Raw genomic sequence first — 24,856 nt, 5'->3', positions numbered from 1 at the left:
ATACAAAGTGTAACATCACAATGCTATGCTTAATAACATGGACTTTGGAATCAGACAGATTTGGGTTGAATTCTAGTTTTAGTCTCCTACGGAGTGTACTGTCTTCACAGATTTCTTATTTTCTGTAAGCTGTAATTTCCTCATCCGCAAAATAGGAATTATAATAGTCCTCCATTGGTTTGTTGGAAAGATGAAATCAACGAGAGTCCATATATAAATGAAACGGTGATTTTGGCCAAAGGAAGAATAGCCGACAACTTTCTTTGATGCATAAATTGCTAGGCCATTTTCAAGGATAGGTTTTGGTCCAAATTTGGAGAAATAGTTTCTGATTTTAGAAAATGGGAATGCAGGACCATCCTGAAAAGTTTGTCTAACACCCCTAGGCAGAGTTAGATCCTGACTTCTCTATGCTCCCACAACATTCTGTACTGATTTCTATCAATAGCACTCATCTCTCAGCGTCGTATGATCTGTTTATGCTACATGATAGTTTGGGATAATAGAGTGTGAACACTTCAAGGTCAGTTACTCTGTCACATTCATCTTGGCATCCTAAATTTTCACACAGACGCTGGACTGAAAGGAGGCTGTGGTTGTGGGGTGGATGGATGAGTGAGTTGCCAGCCAGCCCTCTGTTTGGTTCACTCTCCTGTTTGTGAAGTCCGCTTTAAATCTCATCTGCACTAAAAAGTCTTCTTTGATTTTCCTCTGCTATGAGAAATCCCTTTGTCGACCATAGGAACTAAATCATAATTATTGACCTTCTCTTCTTTAAAAAAAACTGTTATTACTAAATGAATGTGTTTCCTTTAGACTATAGGGAGAGGCCAGATCCCATTTGATAATCTCTTTCACAGGCTTTCAGACATAATGAGTACTGGATAAACATATTAAATTCAATTGAGTAGATTACCTTCTTTGAGGGTTCTCATGCACGTTGGCTAAAAAGTCTCTTCAGAGGTGTTAATTCTACGCAGAGAGGACCCAGGGATAAGTGTGTTCTTGTAGCCCATGCGCAATATGGGATTTGCCCGCTAGCAAGGCCTAAGAGTCTCCAAATTAAATTATATGGCACCTGTGATATTACCTTAAAACAACTGGCATATAAACAGTGGCAGAAGAATTTCAAGAGCCGTCTGCTGTTCTTCAAAATTAATTTGCTTTCCCTGAGTTGCTTGTCTAGGAACAACATGGAGCACATGGTACCTACCATCTTTGGGTAATATGGTATTTTCTTCTAAGGCTTGTGCACTTATTTTGAGGAAATAATTGTATTCTCAGAAGAATTTGTGAATAACACTGTTTTGGTGCTCTCACGTGTTTGTAGATCACATGCTTCCTTTTTCCATTTGGTAGTGGCAGAAACTCCTTGAGTTGTAATGGGGAGTAATACTCATGATTTATCTATGTGGTGTCAATACCACAACACATTTTATGGTTGTGATTAGTCTCTCAAAGCATCAGAATTATTACAGAGTCATGAAAATGTTCTACTGTGTTGACATATTTTTCTTAGAAAGGTAATTTTTTTAAGATACTTAATATTTTTCGAATATGCTATTAAGATAACATTGTAGTCCTCAATTTAGGAAAAGAGGAATACCCTCCCCTCACAATACTTTCAGTTTCCTTTACTTAATTTTTTTCTGATGTGATTCCTCTAAATCAAGGGCTGACACTTCAAGGCCCACGGGCCAAATCTGGCCAGGCTCCTCTTTTTGTATATAAAGGTTTCCTGGGATATAGCCACACCTGTTTGTGTTCGTATTATCCATGGCTCCTTAGGCATATGGCCCACCAAACCTAAAATATTTACCATCTGGCCCTTTGCAGAAGAAGTTTGCTGATCTGCTTTGACTTCTTTATGAACCTCTTTATATTTTCAGGTAGCCATGGGATAATTCATCCCAGGCAGAGGTTCCTCATGGTTACTCCAGAACCCTTGCCTTATTCAGGTGCCCCAGGTCCCCACTGCATTGGGCAGCCCTCTGTGCTTCTTATCTGTGCCCCCGATAGTACTGCGGTTGTGTATTTCAGTGCCTGTCTCCCGGACCGGAAGGACAGGAACACCTTCTTATTCTCCTTTGCTGTTCCCAGAGCCTAGTACAGTGTCCACACTTAAGTGATGCTCATTGTTCATTGAAGGAACAAATGAGTTACACGTCTCAGTCACAATATAAAGCAGCATTTTAATAGGTACAGTTTATCTGAGACTCTGAGTATTGTAGAAACTACTTCTTTCTAGTTATAAAAGGGTTTTTTAAAAAGGCTTTTACCTTCACAATTTTATTTCCTTTGGGCTCATGTGAAAATTAGTTTATGTTAAAAATGAGTTTACATTTCTCCAGTTTTCATCTAACATTAGTTCTAACCATCTTAAGGATAAACTTCTTTGAATTAAAAAAAATATATTGCAGACTATCTCAATCTTGTATAGATGATTGAAAAGTAAATGAATGTCATCTCCATTTTGTCAGGGTTTTAGTACTCAGAGGTGGCTGATACAAGGGTCTGGTTTATTATTTATTCTCTCATTCCAGCAAGACTTCCTAAGCATCTCTGGTGTTGTAGGTGGTGGTGAAAGAGCAATAAACAAGACAAAGCCTTTACTTTTGTGGAGCTTCCTTTCTCATCTGGGTACATAGTAACCAGCCAAGAAAACCACCAGCTGGTGGCAGGGGGGCTGTGAAAAGATTAAAATAGGGTGATATAAGAGTGAGTAAGCAAGTAGCAGTTTAAAGTCCCTAGCAGCTAATTGTTCTTTTGAGAGAGTGGCATTGGAACTAGGTTCTGAATGATAGGAAAGAAGCGGCCATGTGAAGATCAGGGGGAATTGATCTAGGCAGAACAAATAACCAGGACAAAACCCCCAAATCTAGGAAGGAGCTTAGTGTGTTTGAAGAACAGAAAGAAAGCAAATATGGCAGATGTATAGTATGCTAGAGAGGAGTGAGGAAAAAGAGGCTCAGGAGGTAGGTAGGCATCAGTCAGGATGCAGCCTACGGTGAGATTAAGGCTCAGGCTCTTGTCTTCTCTGGTTGTAAAGGAACTGAGGGAAGACGGTTGATGCTGACTGTCTCATGCCCAGTTAGTGCCCAGAATGGCCCCAGGGAGTGTGACGGTTAGCGAATCTGCTACTGGCCAGGTCAGCTTCTCACACTGCAACCAGAGGCTCCAGAGCCCCACGGTGTGTAATGCCAGACCCAGCTACCTCCGTGTAGAGTGATGTGGAACCCACCTGGGTGGCCATTTCTAGGTTGAGATGGCTGTTTGGCCGTCCTCTGGGTCCCAACAGAACAAAGACAGTGATCACCCACATGACCACCTGCAGAAGTAAGCACCCTTGAGAGTAATCTCCATTTCATCTTATTTTTTGCTTCAAAATGTCTGTGTGATATGCAGATAAGATGACCTTTTAACAAAAGGTTGGGTTGCAGGGAATATTATGTCAGGACAATGTTGCCTAAATGGGTTGCTGAAAAATATTCACCTAAATGAGAATGTGCTTAGCCGTTGAAATCTTTTGTGATATGTTGTATTTCTATATTAATATTCAGTTACAGTAAAAAATGTATGTGATGTATCACCCTGCGGTTAGGTATGTACAGGATAGAACATCTCACACGTTCAACCATTTTGGTTCCGTTCCATAAACAGTTTGATTCGTTAAACTCGGGTCAAGCTGATTCTTAGCACCGGGTAAGAAAATGGACAGGTAATAAGATACAGTTTTTTATGGCATTGGAAAAAACCTTTCAGATGTCATCGATATTACTAAAGTAACGTTAGACACAAAGATTGCCAGATTCATTCCATCAGTTTTCACAGTAAGCAGTTGTTTCAATAGAATGTTATTCCCTTCCCAACCTAGTTGCTGTGTGCAGACATAGCCAGCCACAGTAATTATGAATATTGTTGGAAGCTTGCAAAATTGTCATCTTGCTGTGGTTTGGTGAAGTCAGAGCCTAAGGGAGGGTGTAAATTAAAGCAGGGAGGAGGAAGATGGGGAAAGGGCTCTTTTAACAGCAAAAAAAGCAACTCAGTGGGAGTGGAGGCTGGCAATCAGCTCAGACGAAATGAAAGGAAATTCTCCATTTCTAAATGGTTCATTGACCCATGATAATAAAGCAGCCCTTCCAAAGAAGGATAATTATCTTTTTAAGTATCAGATGCCCTGTGGGTGAAGGCCTCCCTGCTCCTCTCTTGAAAAATGAACTCAGATTAAACAAATACTCGTTCTCCTAGTTTACCATTGACATAAATTTCCTGATTATGAGCAAAATTAATCAGTTTTCCCTCTCTTTTTCCCCCTGTCTTATGGAAATGAGGCCCGCCCAGCTGAGCTCAGTGCATTTCCCCTTGGGTCCTGAGTCCTACTAATAGTGTGGTGGGCTAAAATGTTTGATATTCTGGTGAGACTAGCAACTGTAGACTTGTGGTTTTATTATGCCCCTTAGCTGCTTGGCTCAAAGCAGAAGCCTGTTCTTTTAAAACAAGAAAAACGAAAGAAACAGAAAAGAACATTAGCTTTTTTTCTCCTGCTGGTACCTGAAAACTCAACAAAAATTAATGTAGCTTGTGTGTGTATACACATGTATGTGTACATGTCTATACGTGTATACCATACACTTATGAGTTCAAATACAAAAAGGAACTGAAACGTTATTGATGATGTGACGCTGAATGTTTATTTGCTACCAACAAATGATCAAACTTGCATCCTTTTTCTCTAGAATATGTTATTTGTTCAGACCAATAATGTAAATATGTTGATTTGTCTGACTAATAGAATACATTAAGATGGCTTCATTCGCACGAGCAGACACCCCTTGTTTTAACTTAATGATTTGCCTTCAACTGCCTTCTTGAATTCTTAGTCATCAGTTTGAGGAATGCTTGTCATCAGCTGCTTAACCGTGTGGCACATCTCCTTGTTGTAAATGAAGTTCACTGAACATTTTCAGAATCTCTATACTCCTTTTAAAAATAAAATACTCTTGTCTTTTGATTACATATTTCTCTACAGAGATATTGAAATTAAAGTTTTGATTGTGACGCTCTTCCTAGAAAAACCAACTGAATATTCCAGTTGCTTTTCCAACCCAGGGCCTTTGGCTGCTTGAGAATAGGGGTCAGGAGATAACGGTCCAGAATAGATCCTGCCTCATGGCCTAATTATTTCAGCCAGCACTTAAGTCTCTCTGAACACTGATGTCTTTGTCTCTTAAGAGAATTTCTTCAGTGCGCCATAGCTTCTCCTTTAAAGTATAATGAACCACGTTTGTAAGCTCTCTTTGAACTCCTTGGAGTTCAGTGGTTGGTAAATATTTGTTCTTTTATTCCTTAGCCTTTGCGAGTTCAGGCCCTGGGCCAAGGGGCTTCAAGCCTGTGGGTATAAACTTCTTGGTAAAAATGGTCCCTAAAGCAAGCAGAGTATACCTTAACAGACCTCACTGCAGATGTCCTCGTGTGTCCCCTCCGGCCAGTGGAGCGCTTCCGAGACCTGCATCCCAATGAAGTGGCCGACCTGTTCCTGGCAGCACAGAGAGTCGGGACGGCAGTGGAAAAGCATTTCCAGGGCACCTCTCTCACCTTTTCCGTGCAGGTGAGTGTACAGATAGCTCGCTCATCCAGGGCCACCCTACTATCCACAAGGCTCCGACGTGGCCTTGGTGAACAGGGTGGAATACCAGCGGAGGCAACGCGCGCAGGGTTGTTGACCAAGCAGCTGGCAGTACTGGACGTGTGATGTATGTGATGAGCATGAAGACATTCCAGATCTTTTATTGGAACTGGGGCTGGACATGTCATTTTGATTCCAGGAGAAATATGTTTTGAGCCCTGCTCTATTTCTAGGGGAATAGAGATATGCAGGTTAGGTAGGGCCTCCCCCTCACAAGGCTGACCTTTTTAATTCAAGCCCCAGTGATTGATTATGGATTGCTTATGGTACGAAGCTGGATTGATTGAGTGTTCGGTGTGGCCTCCTTCCTGGTAAAGAAGCTAGACCCCCAATCCCTAGAGATCTTTAGGCCGAGTTTGAGCCAACGCTTGTCAGTGTGGGAGGAGGAGGTCGGCGGTGGGTCATCAGCTGTGGGAACTGAGTGAATCTTCAGGTAGTAATATACCATGAGTCCCTTCCTATCGCCCATGGAAAGGGCTGCGGGTATCTATACGTAATTAAAGCCCTGTGTGGCCTTGAGATTTGATGACTCTCCAAAAACCCTTTGGAAAGAAGTGGATGGTTTCATGATGCAAGAACTTGTCCTCAGTGCTTTAGGCAAACCGGATGTTTATCATCCTCCCTCTACCCTCCTCAGCTCTCCACCGTAGACCTTAAAAGAGAACAGATAGAGAAGGCCACCGTTTTCAGGTCGTGAAAGACTCTGACTAGAAATGTTCATCTGCTTTTTTTTTTTTATTTATTGGCCGTGCCATGCGGCCTGCGGAATCTTAGTATCCCGACCAGGGATTGAACCTGTGCCCCATGCAGTGGAAGCAAGGAGTCCTAACCACTGGATGACCAGGGAATTCCCTCATCTGCATTCTTTAAAAAAAAACTTTTGCCACCATGTCTGTGTCAAGAGTATCTAAACTTCCTTGTAAAATACTGTGTGTGGGGTGTGTTGTGTGTGTGTGTGTGTCTGTCTGTCTGTCTGTGTGTATTGTGTATCAACCCCTTTGAGTCACCTTCAAGCAGGTAGTTAAGCTCAGGGTGGGTTTATTAAGCTGATGCTGCAAATCATGTTTCCAGAGAGACCAAATGAAGGCAACTGGGTGAAGACATCTGTCAGTGTTTAATGGAATACTAGAAGAAAATTCACATTCATAGGAAATGGCCAGTGCTGGTTATCTAACATGATTTGCTAGAAACTTAATTCCAAAAGTATAGAAACTCATGTTAAAAAATATAGAAACTGTTGCTATTATATAAAGCACTTAGAGTACTTTCATATATGTGGTGTTTTCAAACTTTTTAAAACTTTAACGTACAGTAAGATATATATTTATTTCACAATCATATATTTCCCTCTCCCCCTACAGACATGTAGATAAAGGAAACAGAAACTTCACAAAGCAGTGTTTACCTATTCTGTACAGTCTGATAGTTTTTGTTCTGTTATCTGATTTCTTTTGTCTTCAGTGCTGGTCACAGCCCATCAAGTTGACTTTATGACCCACTAATAGGTTGAGACTCCAAGTTTGAAAACCACTGATTACACAGGTCTGCTTAATCTTCGCCATAGCAGGGCAAGAATTCTCACCCCAAGTAGTTTGGATCTTAGAAGTAGAAAGCCTTAACCTAAATTTTCAGAGTTGTCATTCCATTTTGAAATTTCTGATTGTAGAAACATTGCATGTTCTGCTGTTCCCAACCAGCTGAGCGCTTACTTGCTTCTGCTTTGTATTGTGGCTGGTGACTAGACGAGTTTGCTTATTTAACTAAGCAAGTAGTTCTGTTGGGCTTCAGAAAGCCGAGGGAAGGACCCAGGATGGGAAAAGAGCTCAGCTACAATAAACACTTGCACCTTTTCTCCCAAGGTCAGAAGAGCCAGAAAGGGCCCACTCTTGGGTGCTCCTTCTACACGAGACAGCCCACATTCTTGCTTCTTCCTTAATGGGTTATGTTTATAGCAATTTCCTGAGGAGAGACTTAAAGTTATCAGGCATTAATTAAGCTACATCTGGTTTCAAGATAACCAAAAGGTGTGGTGCTTCACTTCCCCAAATATTTCCAGTCTTCCTTTAATGCAATTAAAACCATAGCCAAAAGCAAAGAGCATGAAAAGTAGGAAAGGGGTTCACTCACTGGATAATTTATATCATTTTTATACATAACTTCTTACTCTCAAGCGGGAATGGAGAACTCTTGGGCCCCGTACCTTCGAAGCGAATGGTCCCCATGAGGAAACTATAAATTAACACACAATGAAATTGGATCTAAATTATTAACAGGCAATATATCTGAATAAGCAGGAGATGCCATCTATCTGTTCTCACCTGTCTTTTTTTTTTCCCCCTATTTCTAGGATGGCCCCGAAGCCGGACAAACTGTGAAGGTGAGTGCTTATTATATGCATGCAAATTAATAGGGGGCGATTACGAGAACTAATAAAAAATCACACTGAGTCATTTGGAGCACATTGCTGCTTCATTATGTTATCTTCGAGGTCAGAGAGAGCCTTGGTGTTGGAGCTATAAATCGTGACATTGTAAACTTTGCCAAGCAATGTGTTTCACATTCGTTTACAAGACATTTACCTTTTGTAGTAAAATTATTATTGTTCAAATGCTAAAACAGAAACTAAATCATGGAGTCCTGAAACAGAAACGGAAGTCAAACGAGTTCATGGGAGGTAGTGTCTAGGAAACAGGACGTACGCCGCATGTGGATTGGTGGGTCTCCTGTTAAGCCTGCGCCTCTGTGGCAGCCTTCTGGTTCTCTACACTGTATATTGTTGCTTTGCCATTGCTGAGTGGAGGGCTCACAGATATGGTGGCCCCATGGTTGTCCCTTCACTCCTCGCCCGTTGCTTCCCTCTGTTCGCTTCCTTTCCACCCACACACCTACTCTTTTCCTCCCTTCGTACTTAATACCAAAGTTCAACATAATGGAGTCAGTGGAGCTCAAAAATGAGTTTTTAAGTGTGCCAGAGACGGAAGGAAGATTTATCAGCATAGTCTCTGCTTCCCTAATAAAGTAAAAGAAAAGAATAAAATCCTGGCTGATTCTGAAGCTGAGTTTCAGCCCCCTTCATACAAATGCAAATGCCTGTGCAGTTAGTTCCTACACCTAAATCATAGAAGAGGCCTTTTTATTCTTTTTCTTTTCTTTTTTTCGTGTTAGAAATCTGAAGCAAGTCTAACTGGGGTGCTTATGTTACATTTTGCGAAATAAGATTTTATGGCTTTGAGACTGGCTGTGAGTGAGGAAGGTAATGCTTGGTACCAAACAATGCCAGCTAAACATCATCCTCTTTTGATATTCGTCTGCATATGGTTTTAATGCTTAACATAGCTACCGTGGGACTTTTATAATAGAATCTCTGGGAAATACTTTTGAGGAGCAAACGTCCTACAGAGATGGCCACCAAATTCCTTATGATAAAAAAGAGCGAGCCTTGCTCCAGACACACAGTGTGATAAGGACAGAGGGGCTTCACAGCTTTCCCCCACCTCCGTGCCAGGCTTCTAAACATGCCGATGCTAAAAAAAAAAAAAAAAAACGAAACAGTGTAATACGGTAGCTTCGTTTTGCAATTGCTTTTGGAAATACAAAATGTAAATGTTTAAACCTGGTTGCTAGATTTTTTTTTTCTTTTTAAAGAACATTTATTTATTTATTTGACTGCACCGGGTCTTATGCGGCACACGGGGGCACGCAGGATCTAGTTCCCTGACCTGGGAACGAACCTGGGCCTCCTGCATTGGGAGGGCAGAGTCTTAACCGCTGGACCACCAGGGAAGTCCCACTAGATTTTTTTAAAATCAATATTGAAATATAAATTACAACACCACCAGATTAGTTAGGTGCTTTGTGCAGTATCTATTTGATGAAATTCCTTCAGCCATTGAAAGTAACGCTGCAGAGGCATAGCTAGTAACATGGGAGAAATTCAAACCGTGTCAAGGGGCATGCAGAGATTAATAGTCTGCACAACATAAACATATCTGAAATTCATATGAATATATAGGTTCTATGATCTCAAAATTTTATTTTGGGAATCTGAATGGGACGTTAATCTAAACGGGGCATTTTCCTAGACAGGCAGGCACTGAATAGAGACAAAAAGTAGATTAGTGGTTGCCAGGGGCTGGAGGAAGAAGGGAAGGAGAAATGACTACTACCAGGTAAGAGTTTCTTTTTAGGGTGATAAAAATATGGAGTTAGTGGTGATGGTTGTGCAACGTTATGGATATTTTTAAAACCCACTGAATCGTACATTTTTAAACGGTAAATTTTATGTTATTTGAGATATATCTCAATTAAGAATGATAATAAAAACCCCCAACAAACACCAAGTCTAGCAGGGCTGAGCACCCTGGCTGCAGACTCTCTGACTCTAGTACTGACTACTTTTTCATGTCCCAGTGATCGGGCCAAAAGTTTTAATGGTTTTGTTAGCTTTGATGGTGGGGTGATGGAGTAATTTTTGGAGTATGGCACTCATATATAAATTGTTGAATGTGGTTCTTATCATCACTGCCATTGTCATTTAGCTTAAGTTGATTTTTTTTTACAGTTCTTTTTTTTAATTGGCAGATTATGTTCTTTTGAACATCTTTCAGTTGTTTCCTATATGATCCCTAATTTCCCCCATATGAATTAGCAGGGCCATCTCTATTACACAAAATCGTTTGTGTAATATTAAATGGCTAAAAGAAAACATCCATATGCATGTGACCTTTGAATAGCAGGAGTTTGAACTGTGAGGGTTCACTTATACAGGAACTTTCTTCAGTAGTAAATACTACAGTACTACAGATAAGTGGTTGGTTGAATGTGCAGATGCATAACTGCGTGTATGGAGGGCTGCCTCTGAATTATACACGGATTTTCTACTTCGAGGGAGGGTCGCAACTCCTAACCCCCAAGTATTAAGGGTCAGCTGTACATAAAACTAAAACCTCAGTGGATGGCAGAGTTTTGAAAACTGTCCTTTTAGACCAAGTCTACATATCACAAGTTGTCTAATCTATTTTTTCTAAGTGTGATTCTTATAATACCTTCCAACCATTCTTATGCTACCTACCTGAGAATTAATTTTGATGTTACGTTAATAAAGAGGTTGATTCTGTTTTTATTCTAAATTTCCTGATTTAGAATCTTTGTGTTTGGGGCTTGGGAATCTTCATTGTTAACAAGCACGCCTCATGATTCTTCTCAGAATGTAAATATTTACCAGCCTTGCTGCTTTATGGTGATAAAGTAGTAGGTGGGGATGGCCACATAACCTTGATCCAAGGAAGCCAGGAGACAGCCCCTCCAGGGAGTAAAGCTAAGCAGCAGTGAGTGGTGGCGTGAAGCGAGATCTTAATCCCCTGCCCAGGAATTGAACCTGGGGAGCCTGGATGAAAACCAGGAATCCTGGCCACCACACACCCTGGGTCTTGTCCCCAGTGAAAAATGCATTTCTCACGGAAGCAAAAACTGTAAAAACAGGTACAAGTTTATTATTAGAGACATAGCACAACAACAGGTGGGAGAGCACACAGAAACAGTTTGTTTTAGTTAGGATAGAAGCAAGGCGAGATGCACACCCGAGAGGAAGGGTGTGGGCGTTCTCCCGAATGAGGAGAAGCCAGGAAAGAGGTGGTTAGGTCATTCATATAGGGCAGTTCTTCTGGGTCTTTGTTTACCTTTGGCCAATTACCTGGTTTCTATTTCCACACCTGCCCTGCCCTAGGACCCTCCCCAACGTGCGTGTGCAACGTTTTTCCAAGGTGGATTTCAGCCCAGAGGTCTATAGGACGGCCTTAGCATCACCTATTATGGGGTGTGCCCCCTCCTTTTGACCCCCAAGGAGCCTTTCTGCGCATGTGCAATGTTTCCCTTGCCTCAAGGATGGGAAATGTATAACCTCTTGATCTTTTAGCAGAGTTTAGCCCCTCTCTGTCCCTGCCATAAAAGTGTCCAATGTCCGGTTATCCACCCTATTCCTGTTGTTGTTTCTTATATCAAAGTGCAGATCTCGAAATACAGAGAGGAGTCTGCTCATAAGCATGTAGTCGGGAGCCAGTTTGTCTCTTGCCTCAGGAAATGTAAACAAGGGTCTGATAATGAATGTCCAGCCTGAAGCCCATCTTCTTCTCACCCCAGGAAGTGTGAACAGGATCCGGCCAGTTATCAATGTCTAGCCTGGGGCCCATCTACCTCCTGCCTCAATGCCACATGGTCAGTATTTAGCGACCAGGTTTTGAAAGCTACAAATCATGAGTAAGCATTTCAGATTTTGAAATTCACACAGTTGAACATTATAAGGCATTATCTGACGGGCCTGCCACGGAAAACGCAGTGACTCTTTTCTTTCTCTTTGCTTCTGTGTCGGACTCTTGGTGCCCCGCCTGACGCCTGGGCCCTAAACCATTTTTGTCTCATGTTGGGTGGTAAGAGCAATAAGCCCAGCAATGATCCCTTCCCTTGCTGTTGTTAGCGGAAGTGCACCACTGAGCGAGCCTCTTGAACGTGGCGCCCCTTTAGGGCTTTTTTGTTTTGTGGGCTTTAAATTCTTCTTTGCAAAGAACAAGGGTGGCCTAGCTTATTCAGTAAGGCATTTGTAACAAAAGGGAAATATCAAACTAAAAATGTGACCTCTTTTATTTATTTTTTTGTGGTATGCGGGCCTCTCACTGCTGTGGCCTCTCCCGTTGCGGAGCACAGGCTCCGAACGTGCAGGCTTAGCAGCCATGGCTCACGGGCCCAGCCGCTCCGCTGCATGTGGGATCTTCCCGGACCGGGGCACGAACCCGTGTCCCTTGCATCGGCAGGCGGACTCACAACCACTGCGCCACCAGGGAAGCCCTAAAATTGTGACCTCTTATTTCTCGATTGTTTATTAACTCTCCCGTTTAAGTCTAAAAGTAGGAGGGCACTGCTGTCCACCAGGTGATTATGGCAGCAATTTTGATATCCTGCAGGCTTGAGAAATGATCCCTTTCTTCTGGTCTCAGCCATATATCACCATATGCATATCCATATTATCATGTACCTATACAGCCATATGTCGCTGGGTCATCAGCCTTCGCTGACCAGCCCCTCCCTTCTGAATAGCCCTCCTAAACCCTTTACTTCCTATCCCGTTTGCCTTGGTCGACTAAAAACAAAGACAAAAACCTAAAAGTTGTGAGTTGTGTTTTATTCGGGGACCTTACTGAGGACGATAGCCTGGGAAGACAGCCTCTCAGAGAGCTCTGAGGGACTGTTCCCAAGAGGTCAAAGAGGAACCAGGATATATAGGAGTTTTGCTGAAAAGAAAAAAAAAAAAAAGTAGTCAAACATCAAAAGATTACTGATAATCACAAAAAAACAGACATCTCAAGTTAATGGTTTTTCAGTGCTTTTCTATGTATGGGAAGATGCAAGAGTTCAGCTCATTGATATTATTCCTTTGACTTGCGTCTTTACTATCTAAGGCCAGTATCCTGTTTTTCTCCAACTTGAATTGTCCTCAGGGCGCACTGAGGGGCCCGCTGCTGCCCTGGCTGACGGCTTGATGGCAGGCAGCATTCTTTGTTTACTAAAATGGCAGGCAACATTTTTTGTCCGTGCCTTATTTTATTTCCTTCAAGGCCCTCTTCACTGTCTTTTATTTGTTTGTGTGTTACTTTATTTTTTTCCTGTACTCATATTATTTCTTTAGTCCCTGGAGAATGTAAGCTTCGTGAGAACCTGCATCTTACCATTGTTTACCGTGGCTCTCTTGGGCAGTGTGGGGAGGAAAATGGAGATGATAATGGTACTTAGCATGATAGAACAAATACTTCTAAGCTTCTAACTTCAGTTAACATGAAGAAGCAGATGATATGTCCTAGTATTTCAGTGAGCAGTCAGAGGTGTGGGTTTTCTGGAATTTCTATCGGGAATCTCTCATATTTTGGCATCACTGACAAAGGCCAGAATTTCCACTAATCAAGTTCCCAAATCATACTCCAAAATGTCATTCCAGCTAGTCAAATCATTAAGGCAATGTTCAGTCTTTTAAAAGGGATGCTACTGAATAAGTTTAATATGAGCTTTTAGAACAATTATTACGTGTGTCTTTGGGTGGGAGAGTGCTTTAGGTTATTAAAGAGAGAGATTTATGGCAGGCAGGTAATCTAGAATTTTTAAGAGCTATTTATAAAATATGCTTGCTTACACTCTTCTGTTTACGGTGCTTGACTCCTCTACTTACATATTTAACTTTATAGCGTTAATGCAGTGGGAAGTGTCTCTTATTAACTGTTGATACATTAGCAATTACTTTTTCAGGTTGCTTTGGGAAGAACAAGGAAAGGAATTCTTTAAAGAACTGTGATTTAAAAATTAAAAAAACAAACAAAGTCTTCCATTCACTGAGGAGTTTCTTTGGTCCCTTCCACAAGGAGATTTGGTAATCTTTTCAATTCATGAACTTAGAGGACACTTTAGCTCTCAAAGTCCAGGTGTTAATACACTTTGACATTAGTCAGAGGCTCCATAGGAGTATTAGCTCTACTAATTTATTAGCTGTGTAACTTTTGGTCCAGCCTCTTAACCTCTCTGAACATTCATTTCCTCATTTTTCGAATGGGGGAAACCCTATCAAATGTATTGACTGATGGTGAGAGGAAACTGATATGAAGATGTGAATAGAACGCCCAACCCACCACATCTTTTCCCTAGGACCTTATGCATATTTCTTAATTTTAATCTTACTCTCAGTTTTCTCGTCCCTAAGACAGACTGAGGTGTCACTTAGGGAGAATGTTTGTGGTATAGAGGTTGTTTATGGCCCTGCCTAGTTCACTTAATTATACACTAAATTCTCTCACTATTAATTATTGCCTTTTAGCTTAAATTCTTAAAAAAAAAACCTTTCATCTGATCATATCACTTGTGTAGTTTGAATAACTAGTTTGAACTTCTATAAAATTGACCACTTGAACATTCAGAAATCTGCCTTATTAATTGGGGTGAGAAGTCTCCGCCCAGATACTTTTAACATCTGCTGTCCCCCTCAGTGGTAACGAGTAAGTTGTGCTCCTGAGCCAACAGTGTATTGAACAATGACTCGAAATAGGTTTCAGTAGGACAGAAATCTATCTGCCCCCTATGCTGGTTCAGTAGGTCTGATGTGGGACCCAGGACTCTGCATTTTAACAGACACTGTAAGTGATGTTCATGTATACGTCACTCCAGTGCAAAGCCACTTAGCAAAGAAGTGACAAGATGTGGAGGAATGTCCACATGGCGGCTTGCTTTCAATCCAAAAGTATTCCTAATATTTGTTGTGCAGAGAAAGGAGAAACCGACATCTTAAAAATCAAACTGATTTTACTTGACTGGTATTTATTATTTTCATCTGGAAAGCAAGTTCAAGAGAGCTTTAATTTGCCAGAGAACTTTTATCCTTTGATTAATGCCATGAAGAAAAGTGTCTTGCCTTTGTTTATAGCTAATGCTTGTATTTACTGCTGAAGAATTAGTATCTTCAGGATACAGTAGCTTTTATCTTGTGCAATTGCCTTATAATTTGCATCTCTGCTCTGAAAATGAACCCAATTTGCCTGAGTTTGGTAAACCAAAATCATTTTTGGTGCTCAGGGTTTGGGTGTACAGGTGGGAGTGGATGCCTCCAAGCCCACTCTTCCCCTTGGCAGGTACGCATCTCTGACTCTCCTTCCCCTCCTGGTGATTTGGAGGCAAAACCCCTGGTCCCTGGCTCTCTAGGCAGGAGAAGGGAAGATGAGCCTGTCATTCCCCTGTGGGAAACGTCCTCTCTCATACTAAACCCTCAAGCCTTCTTCTAAGTAACTATCAAATCATTGAGTTTTTCCATTTCTAATTGGTTAATTTTGATTTGCATGATGCCATTTGGATCAAAGCACTGAAAGAAACATTAACTAATCTCCCTGTTATTCTCCCGTTCCTGTTGGCTTATTTTATCCTTGTTTTCTCAAACTCACAGGCAGCTTAGGTGGGCCTGATGGGGGATGCTGGAGATGGAGTGAGGGTGAAGGGGAAATGAGATCTTCAGAACTAAAGTCCTGCTGAAGAGGGAGGACTCTGGAACCAGATGGCCTGGTTTCATTCCCAGAACCATCACCTGTTGTTTCTATGACTCTTGCAAAAGTCAACCTTTCCTAGTCTCAGCATCTATTTATAAGTTTATAAAATGGGGGCCTTAATAGTATCCTGCCCCTTAGGGGGTGTTGTGACAATCAGATGGACTAAAATACATGTAAATGGCCTTTAATATAACACTTGACACACAGGGAAGTCTCAGTAAATATTTACTATTAGTTTTATAAGTTTCACTTAATCCTCGCAGTTCTCAAAATTGGGCGTTAATATTTTACACTTGGGAAAACCAAGGTTTATGGAGGTAGTCACTTATCAACAACAGCAACAATGACAACACAAGTTACAAACAGGAGAGGTGGGATTCAAACCCAGGCTTGTCTGAAAGCTCAACTTTCCATTATATCATCTGGCTAGATGTTCCTAAAAACACCTTGCACCCAGTAAGCATAGACAAGATGTACAAGGAGAGGTTTTGTAAATATTTTGTCTCCCTGAACACAGGTTCGTTCTGCATTATTTTTCTCTGCTTAGAATAATGTGTCTTCCATCTAAAAATACCCAGAGGAGTACCTCTTTACTTTTATTGCACAGGTGGAGGTTAACTAACCTAAATGCTGCTTTATTGGTATATGTCAATTTACAGCAGAATTATATGTTATAGATGTTTAATCTTTCATTAGTGCTACCAAACAAATCCCTTTCGTAATTGGAGGCCCTGACATAGAGCAAAGTGGATATTTGGCTGTTAAATTTATTTTGAGATCCATGACACAAAATGTGGCAAATATTACAGTTGCATTCTTAGCGTCAGTGTGTTACAGGTTTCAGTGAACTGTCTTTTCTACCTGATGCTCAGAGTTTGGGGGTTTTATTTAATCACTGTCAAATCAAATATCCTGTGAAAGGCAAAGTGCTTTATAGACCCTAAAATGCTACAGGCATTATTATTCAGAATCACCTTCTTGCCTCTGTTGATATAGTAAGGGCAGTGAAATACTAGGTTTTCAGTAAATAATCACTGAAGACACTTCTCTCTCTCACTATTTTGCTGTGTATGTTTCAGGCCTAAGACATTATGTATAAAATTTCTAACTCCATGTAACCCTTTCAAGTTCAAAGTTTTAAACCTGTGACATGTAAATAATTGTCTTGTCTAAAATATCCATTTTTTTAAAAAAAATAAGTAACTAAACTCAGTCCAATGAATCGTGGGACAAGGTTTCAATAGTTTTAATTAAATATGAGTGGTCACTTCAGTCTTCATAGATGACCTGTTTGTTACAGACTGCATTATACACCTTAAATACAGAATGGGGAGTGAAAAGTCCCTAAAATAATGTGCGCTTTGGTTGAAACTGGACACTTCAGCTAAAACAGATCCAGATGAATTTGCAAACTTTTGTTTCAGTACTCACAGCATAAATAATAAAATATAAAAGAGGATTACTTATAGCCTATCTATTTAAGTCTAAAAAATACGGATCTATATATTGCTTAGAGAAATGGACAACATAGGGTCGGGATGCCTCTAGAATGAGGCAGTAAGAAGAAGGAACACACAAAGGGGTGTCAAGGATACCCAGGGGCCTTTCACTACATACCTAATAGGTTCCTGGTTTTCTATTATATTATTTATATTTTGTAAAGAAAATACAGGAAACAATCTCTATAATTTTTATTTCACGGGGGTCCCATCAGAAGAATTTTCCATTGGGAAATGACTCTGATTGTACGTTCTTTGTTCTGTCTTTGTCTTTAGCATATAACTAGTCCTCACACCTCCTATGTTCAAATCTCTGGTGATGGGGTGCATAAAAAATGGTCTTAAAAAAATCCACAGTTGATTCTGATGGTTACCCATATTTATGAACTACTATTTTATTTATTTATATAAATACATTTTGATTCTTGGTCTAGATGACCTAGACTTGCAGTTGATTCTGGTGGTAACCCAGATTTATGAACTGTTGTTTTACTCACTTGTATGAATAAGTTTTGATTCTTGGTCGAGATGACCTAGACTTGATTCTAACTCCCAAATTCATCTTGAATTATTCACTTCCTTTCAGGGCCTCCTCTCTGCCCATGCCAAAGCCATTACTGGAGTAATTCTCAAAACTCAAAATGCAGCTGGAAAACTAAGGGTGTGATGACCAAGCCTGGGGGAGATGGAAGGCAGGTTAATGAACAATAGTCATGGCAACCTGCAGAGCCACAGATATGGAAGAATTAGAATAATGACCTCCCTAACGACATTTGAGTGAAAAACAGTGGGTTGGTGAGAATCTGTAATGGCCCTCGGGCCAAACACAGTGAGAAATTCTCACGCCATTTCTTTGTGAAGTATGTTAGCACTGGGAAAGGGTAATTTTGAGATTCTAACTTTACATGTCATGAGGCATCAATCCTATACCTGTAGTCTCAGAGCAGATCCCCTCTCTAGAGAAGCTGCTCATCCAGGAAGGTCAGGGAGATAGAGATACAAATTGCTAGAAGCCTTCTGAATCAGATTAATCCCAAACCTCAGGGGCAAAGGACAAACATCATGGTTTGAAATCCCTCTGGGCTCATTCAACATAAAGATAATATTATTGCATTCTGGTAATGAAAACCCACATTTCTCTCCCCTGTATTTATTCTTTTGAATAAGCTTTTCTTGTTCCTGATGTTACCTGAAAAATAAACCTGAAGTTGCTGAGGATGTTGACCTTGCCGAAGTGGTTTAGAAGAATAAACAACAGTGAATGAGCAAAGTGAACTCACCCAATATTCTTTTACTTCGTGGTGAAATCCATTTACCCTAATGTTCACATTCAAATCTCCCACCCTAGAGTCTGTATATCAGCACTTGTTCCCTGAAAACAATATTTTCTTGTCATACTTTCTAGACTGTTGCTCTGAAAAACAACCCAACAGGGCCTTTTATTTGTGTTTCAGTTCATCTGCTGGTTATAAATGGTATAAACTCCCAGATGCAATCAGGTTCTAGCAGTATAATTTTGAGGACGCTCTTTAGTCTTGCAAGGAATCAATGTGATTCCAAGCTCAGCTCTGCCATCACATGACCAGGGATGAAACTAACTCTTCAGGAAGAAACTCATGAGCCTGGGATGACTCAGAGAATCCCAGAGAGGCAAGTGATCTTGAAAGTCATGTAGTATCTTCTCTTCTGCAAATGATTCCCCCTCTGTAGCCTTTAAATTGGTCTTTCATCTTCCTCTACACCTGGGAACCCAGTGTGCTGTAAGGTGGCTTCTTCCAGTTTGGAACAGCTCTGATCTGTGGTCAAGGATGAGAATTCTCTCACTGCCAAAAGTATCCTGTTCCTGTCTCCCAGGAAATGAGCATCCTGCCTGCTCATGCTTTTATATCTAGCATTCATTTTTTAATTCATTCAGCCAGTGCCTACCATGTTCCAAGTATTGTCACAGGCCCTGGGAGAACAAGAAGAATGAGGCGTAGTCCTTGTCTGTCTTTAAGGATAGTCATTGAAATAAGGGCTATAAGAGAGGAAGACTGAGCAAGTTGTAGAAGTTGTAGAGTTCATACGAATTCCTCCTACCAGTTAAGTGTTTACTGAGTACCTACTATGGTCAGGCACTTCTGGGAACTGGGGTACAGTGGGAGGAAAGGCAGCCAAGGAATGACTCTCACGTTATTGTCTGTCTTCCTCTGCATGAAAATGAGCAAATAAAATAATTGCAGATTTTGAGGAGTGTTAGAAAGGCTTAAGCGGTGCTGTGAAAGGGGGTAATATGGGGGGAGGGAGCGGAATAGGGGCGGTATGGCTGCTTTAGGTAGGGTGGTCAGAAAAGGCCCACTGAAGAGGTGACCTGTAAACTGAGACCCGAGGAATGACAGGGCTCCCGCCAAGTAAAGAGCTGGGAAAGAAAGAGCTTCTGGGCAGAGGAAACAGCGGCAGAGATGAGCTTGGCACAATCTAGGAGATTGTTGAAGACCACATGGCAGCACTTTGGGGTGGAGAGAGAAGTGGTGGAAGATAAGTTTGAAGAGGTGGACAGGAGAGTATTTCTACCAGTATAAATACAGTACCACTGTAAAGAGTTTTAACTCTATTTTAAATGTATTTGTTGTTCGGATTATATTCTAAGGGCAGAGGATATTTCACATGTGCTCAATATGATGGGTCCCCTAAATCGATTTGGTTTTTAAGTTTCTAGGAACTTGAATAATTTGGTCTTATGTCTATTCTGGGTGCTGGTTGTCTCCCCAACGTACTCCCCACACTCCATTATTTAGCAGCCAAGGAGATAGGATGCATTTGAATCCAACTCTAGTTCCAGGTGTTAACCTTGTTTGGTTAATCCAGGGGTTGGCAAATTTTTTCATAAAAGGCCAGATAGTAAACACTTTAGGCTTCGAGGGCCAGCTGGTCTCTGTCACAATTATATAACTGCCTTCGCAGCACAAAAGCAGCTATACAAAATATGTAACTGAATTTGTACAAATGGATGTGGCTGTATTCCAATCAAACTTTATTTGCAGGAGCACACCGCGAGCCACGTTTGGCCCATTGGCTGCCCATCCCTGGCCTAAGCCAGCTCTCTGCCGCAGTGATGACTTGAATTAATTCTGACCTAACTCTCACTTAGAGTGTAGGATTCTCTCGGCTTCAGGAACAGTTGTTCCCAGCATCATGGAGGACTTGTGGGACGGGATGCTTTCTCTACTCTCTACTACTGCTTCTAAATAGGGAAGCAGTAACCCTGACGGCTGCTGGCAGCCATCTTAGGATTCCTAGGGCAACCTGGTTTAGAATGAACCAGATGCTGAGGCCAGCATGTCAGAGATTGAAAGAAGTTGGATCCTTGGTGACATTGTTGGGTTGCTGAATTAACCAGCCCTGAAGACTGCGCTACATCTAGACTTTTTGTTTAGATGATTTAATAAAGTTCCCCTATTGTTTCATTCAGGAAGAGTTGAATTTTCTGCTACTTCCAGTGGAAAACATCCTCAATTTGATCATCTACTCTAAAATATTCAGTTATTGTTACTCCTTAATATGCCTAACTGGCAGTTTGAGTAAACAGTTTCTAAAGTGCTTCTGCATATCTGCAGTACTCATCACATGCCAATGGGAATCTTTGAGCGAAAGTCTGTGAATCAATGGCCCTAGCAGAACTTAACTTCCAAAAGGCTCCCTTTGGTGCATGACCACAGAGTAATTCCATTAACTTTAACCATAGTGGTGCTGTACAAAATGGGCCCTGTTAGTCTATTCTTCCCCTTCTTTTTCATGTTAAATCTTACCCTGCAGCTGTTTCTTCAGGTAAGGTATGCACACCAATGCCGTTCATTTCTTGGCCTTTATTAATATATGCAGGACTCTCTCAGGGAGGGAGTGCTAAGTGTGTACATTAAAAATGAATCCACTGCCCCATTTGTGGACTGTGAGAAAACCCCAGAGTCAGGGACATCGATGGATTTTTTTTTTTCTTTTTTTTTTTTTCTTTTTCTGGCTCTGTCGGGTCTTTAATTGCAGCGTGCGGGCTCTGTAGTTTGTGGCACGCCGCAGGCTTAGTAGCTGTGGCGCGCGGCTTAGTTGCCCCATGGCATGTGGGATCTTAGTTCCCCAACCGGGGATCAAACCCACGTCACCTGCATTGCAGGACGGATTCTTTACCACTGGACCACCAGAGAAGTCCCATCGATGGATTATTGATTGTTGTAAGATCCAATAAAGTCATAAATATGGCTCAGAACAATTACTGTGGCCACATTAGCAACTCTTTAAATCCATAACTTGCTTTCAAGCCTGGCCTCCGAGACTTAAATAAAGTGCTACAGGGAAGAAAGTTGTATTTTAGGAACGTGGTAACCAGGGATAGGATAGAGAAATTTATGATTTAATTTGCTGTGCACTCTAATTGCGAATAACTATTAGATTTTTTAAAAGTGAACTTTGATTAGGTTTTAGGTGTCAGAAATAAACTGGAAATGTGTGTCAGTGTATACTTTTCTGAGAGTCTGTCGGGAGGGGAAAAGGAAGGTATTCATTGCAAGGAATGACTTTCCTGGGTGACCTTGCACCCTGCCTTCTGTGTTCAAATAATTGGGTTATGCCTGAGACTAGTTGGCTCTTCCCAGAGACTTGCTTTTTACTTTCTTCACCAAGTGTCAATTTTCCCCCATTTAGAAATAAATCAATTTGAAATGAAATTACCCAGACCATTCATTTTTCACCATCTAGTAAATGAGTCTCTTGAAAGAACACAAGGTCCTCCCTTTTCAGCTCAGGCGTGATAAAATCCTTCTGCACAGAAGTGGTGCAGAGCTGTTGTCCCTGCCTTCTCCAGGCTTTTCATCTTTGGTGGACTATGTGTGAGGCGATATTTGCTCCGTAAAATGTACTGTTGGCCTGTCCATAGATTCCTGTGCATATTTTCTGAAGTTCTAACCTGAAGTCAGACTGCTTGGTTTACATTTCTAAGCCATAGCAGGTGGGAAAAAAGCTGCCCGTGGCAGCGTAACACCCATTAGGCAACACAGTAGTTCATCTGAAGCCCCGGCCTCAGCCGTAGTCGGATGACACACATACTGGTGGCTAGATTTTCAGGAATGGATTGGCTCATCTTTCAGCTCACTTCAGTTAAATGCAAAAGCAGTTTGCACAAAGATAAAGGAGATTTCTTAGTGATCCGTGTAGAACTGGCTAACGGATTTCTACACGCAGTCAGCGGAAGCTTGAAAACCCAGCTGAGGAATGATAAATTACTGCTAACTGTCCTAATTATCCCTTGACACTCAGTGTTGAAACCTGACTAAATTTTGCTGAAACTTACAAATAGGAAAGAAATTTAAGGTTTAATAAATTATCTGTAATAGAAATGCTTAAAAGAGAGAGAGAGAGAGCGCGCATGTGCGCGCAAGAGAGCGCCATAGCGTTAAGGGCACCTGTGATCACCCAGCAGTTTCTTGAGCCTTAGGAGGAGACAGGAATTGGGCGGGGGAATACGTTAGATAAATTGTAATTTTAAATGCCAGCCTAACTGATTCTATTCAGCATGCTTGTTAGGTTAAGGGAGACCCTGAGTCGACTCCCAAGGTCATTAGGTTAATAGACCTGGTAAGCGTGTAATTTGTGATGAGTTGATTTGTGAACATCACATTCTTCCCTGTAAACAGCATAATCAACATACTAGCTTTAAAGGGTCACGCACTGACTAAATGTGTTTGTTTCTTCGTATTTTAGTACAGTCATCTTGTATTTACCCATCTTCTGTGTTTTATAGTCTTAAGTTTAGTTCATGTATAAATCCATGTAAAATGACTCGAGTGACAGCTAGCTTACTTTTTAACAGCTGTCTCGTTCCATTTTGGATACTACAGTTGGAAAAGTTTGCTTTGGCTGCTGCCACAGCTGCTGCTTCTTCTCTTCTTCTTTTTCTCTTTCTGTGAAACAGCATTATTCTTTCACCTTTCTCTCTGGAGTCTGGGCATTCTGGAATAATTGTGTACTTCCTCTCCTTTCTGGAAACCTCGTAGGAGTTGGAAGAAATGTGCCATCCTCCCCATAAGGAATCATCGGTGCCTTTAACTGTGTACGCAGCATGGTTTCTACTCCTTTGACAGATGGGTTCCCCACATCTAGATGTTCTCTGTTTGGTGACTCTTCAGTTTTAAACATGTGGCCTAGAATCACATGGAATTATACAGATGACGTAGGAGCAAGTGGTTTATTGCAGTTTTGGGAGCATAGTAGAGTCTCAGTATATGTCTGCTGAGCATGAGGGTGGTTTCCCCAAGTATAGAGCGTTAGGTTTGGATATTCTTGCTGCAGACGAAGATCACAGAAAATGAAATAGTTAGAAAGACCCTGTTGACAGGCACTGCTCTAAGGTGGAATTTGTTGTCTCCTTTTCATATTTTGAAGACCACCGAATCTAATCCATGATATGGGGTCCTAGGGTGTCAACTATCCCCAAGATCAGTTGGTTGTCAATAGAGTTGCTCTTAGGTGTCACTGAGAACAAATGCTAACAAGGCAGTGAATTCTGAATATTCTTAATTAAGTGATGATCTCTGAGGGCTCTTTCCACATATGGGGTGTTTGCAGAGACTGACTGTTCTCATATCTAATACCCACCAAACTTCCATGCTAGTCATTTCCCTTCCAGCAGGCATACAAAATGCACTTAGAGCCCTTTGGAATCTTTGGGGGGTGACAATTAGCAGCATAATTTAATGAAAAGAAGCTGATTCATTAAACGTTGGAGGGGTCATAGCATCTTTCAAGTCTGAAAGCTATGAGCATTTTCTGTGGAAAAATTCAGGTACATACACAATGTTGCATTTAATTCAGGGGTCTCCTGGCCCCCTAACTCCTGTCCAAGGGCTGCTCAAGTGAATTTACCTGAATTGTTGTCTTCCACTTCAGTGGGTCCCAAAGAGCCACATCCTCCCCATCTGAGAGATTGGAGTTTGAAAAATAATTCCCTCACTTAAAAGAATTGTTTGCTCTCAGGATTGAGTCCAGCTCCCTTCACTCTTAGCTGTGTGGCTTTAGGCAAGTGGTTTGACTCTCTCTCCCTTTGTTTTCTTGTCTGTGAAACTGAAATAAGAATATGACTCCCTCCTGCAGAGGATTCTGTGAGTTTTCCAGGAGGCCACGAATGGTGAACTTGGTACACAGTGCTCGGTGCACTCTATTGGTAAGGACCAATTACTTATTGAGAGCCGCTACAGGCCAGCTTCTCTTCCAGTTTCTGTGAGGACAGCAGAGAACATGGAGATGTGGTCCCTGCCCTCAAAGCATTTTTCTCACTTGCTTTGTCATCATCACCCCGGTAGTTTTACCATCACCCCTGCGTGAAGGAAGGCTGATCAGAGAATCAGAGGAAACCCTGGGAGAGGAATTATAGTGGATTTCAGTTTATTTTCAGTGCCCTCAAGTCACCCTGTTAATGGGTCCCAAATTCTTACTAATGGCGAGCTCGTTGGTTTCCAAGCAACAAAGCTTGACTCACTAGTCAAGTGGAACTAAGCGTGCAGAGCTAGTTCTTCATGTTGAAAACAGTGAAGTCTGCCAGGTGTCACTGGGGAAAGGGGGTGAGCCGGATATTCCCT

General features: G+C 41.4%; 1 protein-coding gene across 39 annotated transcripts in view; it reads left to right on the top strand.

Annotated features, from left to right (window-relative positions):
• The window catches only part of FHIT (fragile histidine triad diadenosine triphosphatase), a 1,451,597-nt gene that overhangs the window by 1,175,710 nt on the left and 251,031 nt on the right, over nucleotides 1-24,856 (top strand). For all 39 annotated transcript variants that reach the window (XM_067755027.1, XM_067755025.1, XM_067755001.1 and 36 more), the window contains 2 exons: nucleotides 5,463-5,608; nucleotides 8,034-8,063. In XM_067755027.1, the coding sequence (XP_067611128.1) occupies nucleotides 5,463-5,608; nucleotides 8,034-8,063 (176 nt within the window). The remainder of the gene's footprint in view (nucleotides 1-5,462; nucleotides 5,609-8,033; nucleotides 8,064-24,856) is intronic.

Source organism: Pseudorca crassidens, chromosome 10 (genome assembly GCF_039906515.1).
Source record: "Pseudorca crassidens isolate mPseCra1 chromosome 10, mPseCra1.hap1, whole genome shotgun sequence".
Taxonomy (NCBI): domain Eukaryota; kingdom Metazoa; phylum Chordata; class Mammalia; order Artiodactyla; family Delphinidae; genus Pseudorca; species Pseudorca crassidens.
The sequence above is the reverse complement of the archived record's forward strand: the minus strand, read 5'-3'. Positions and strand labels throughout refer to the sequence as shown.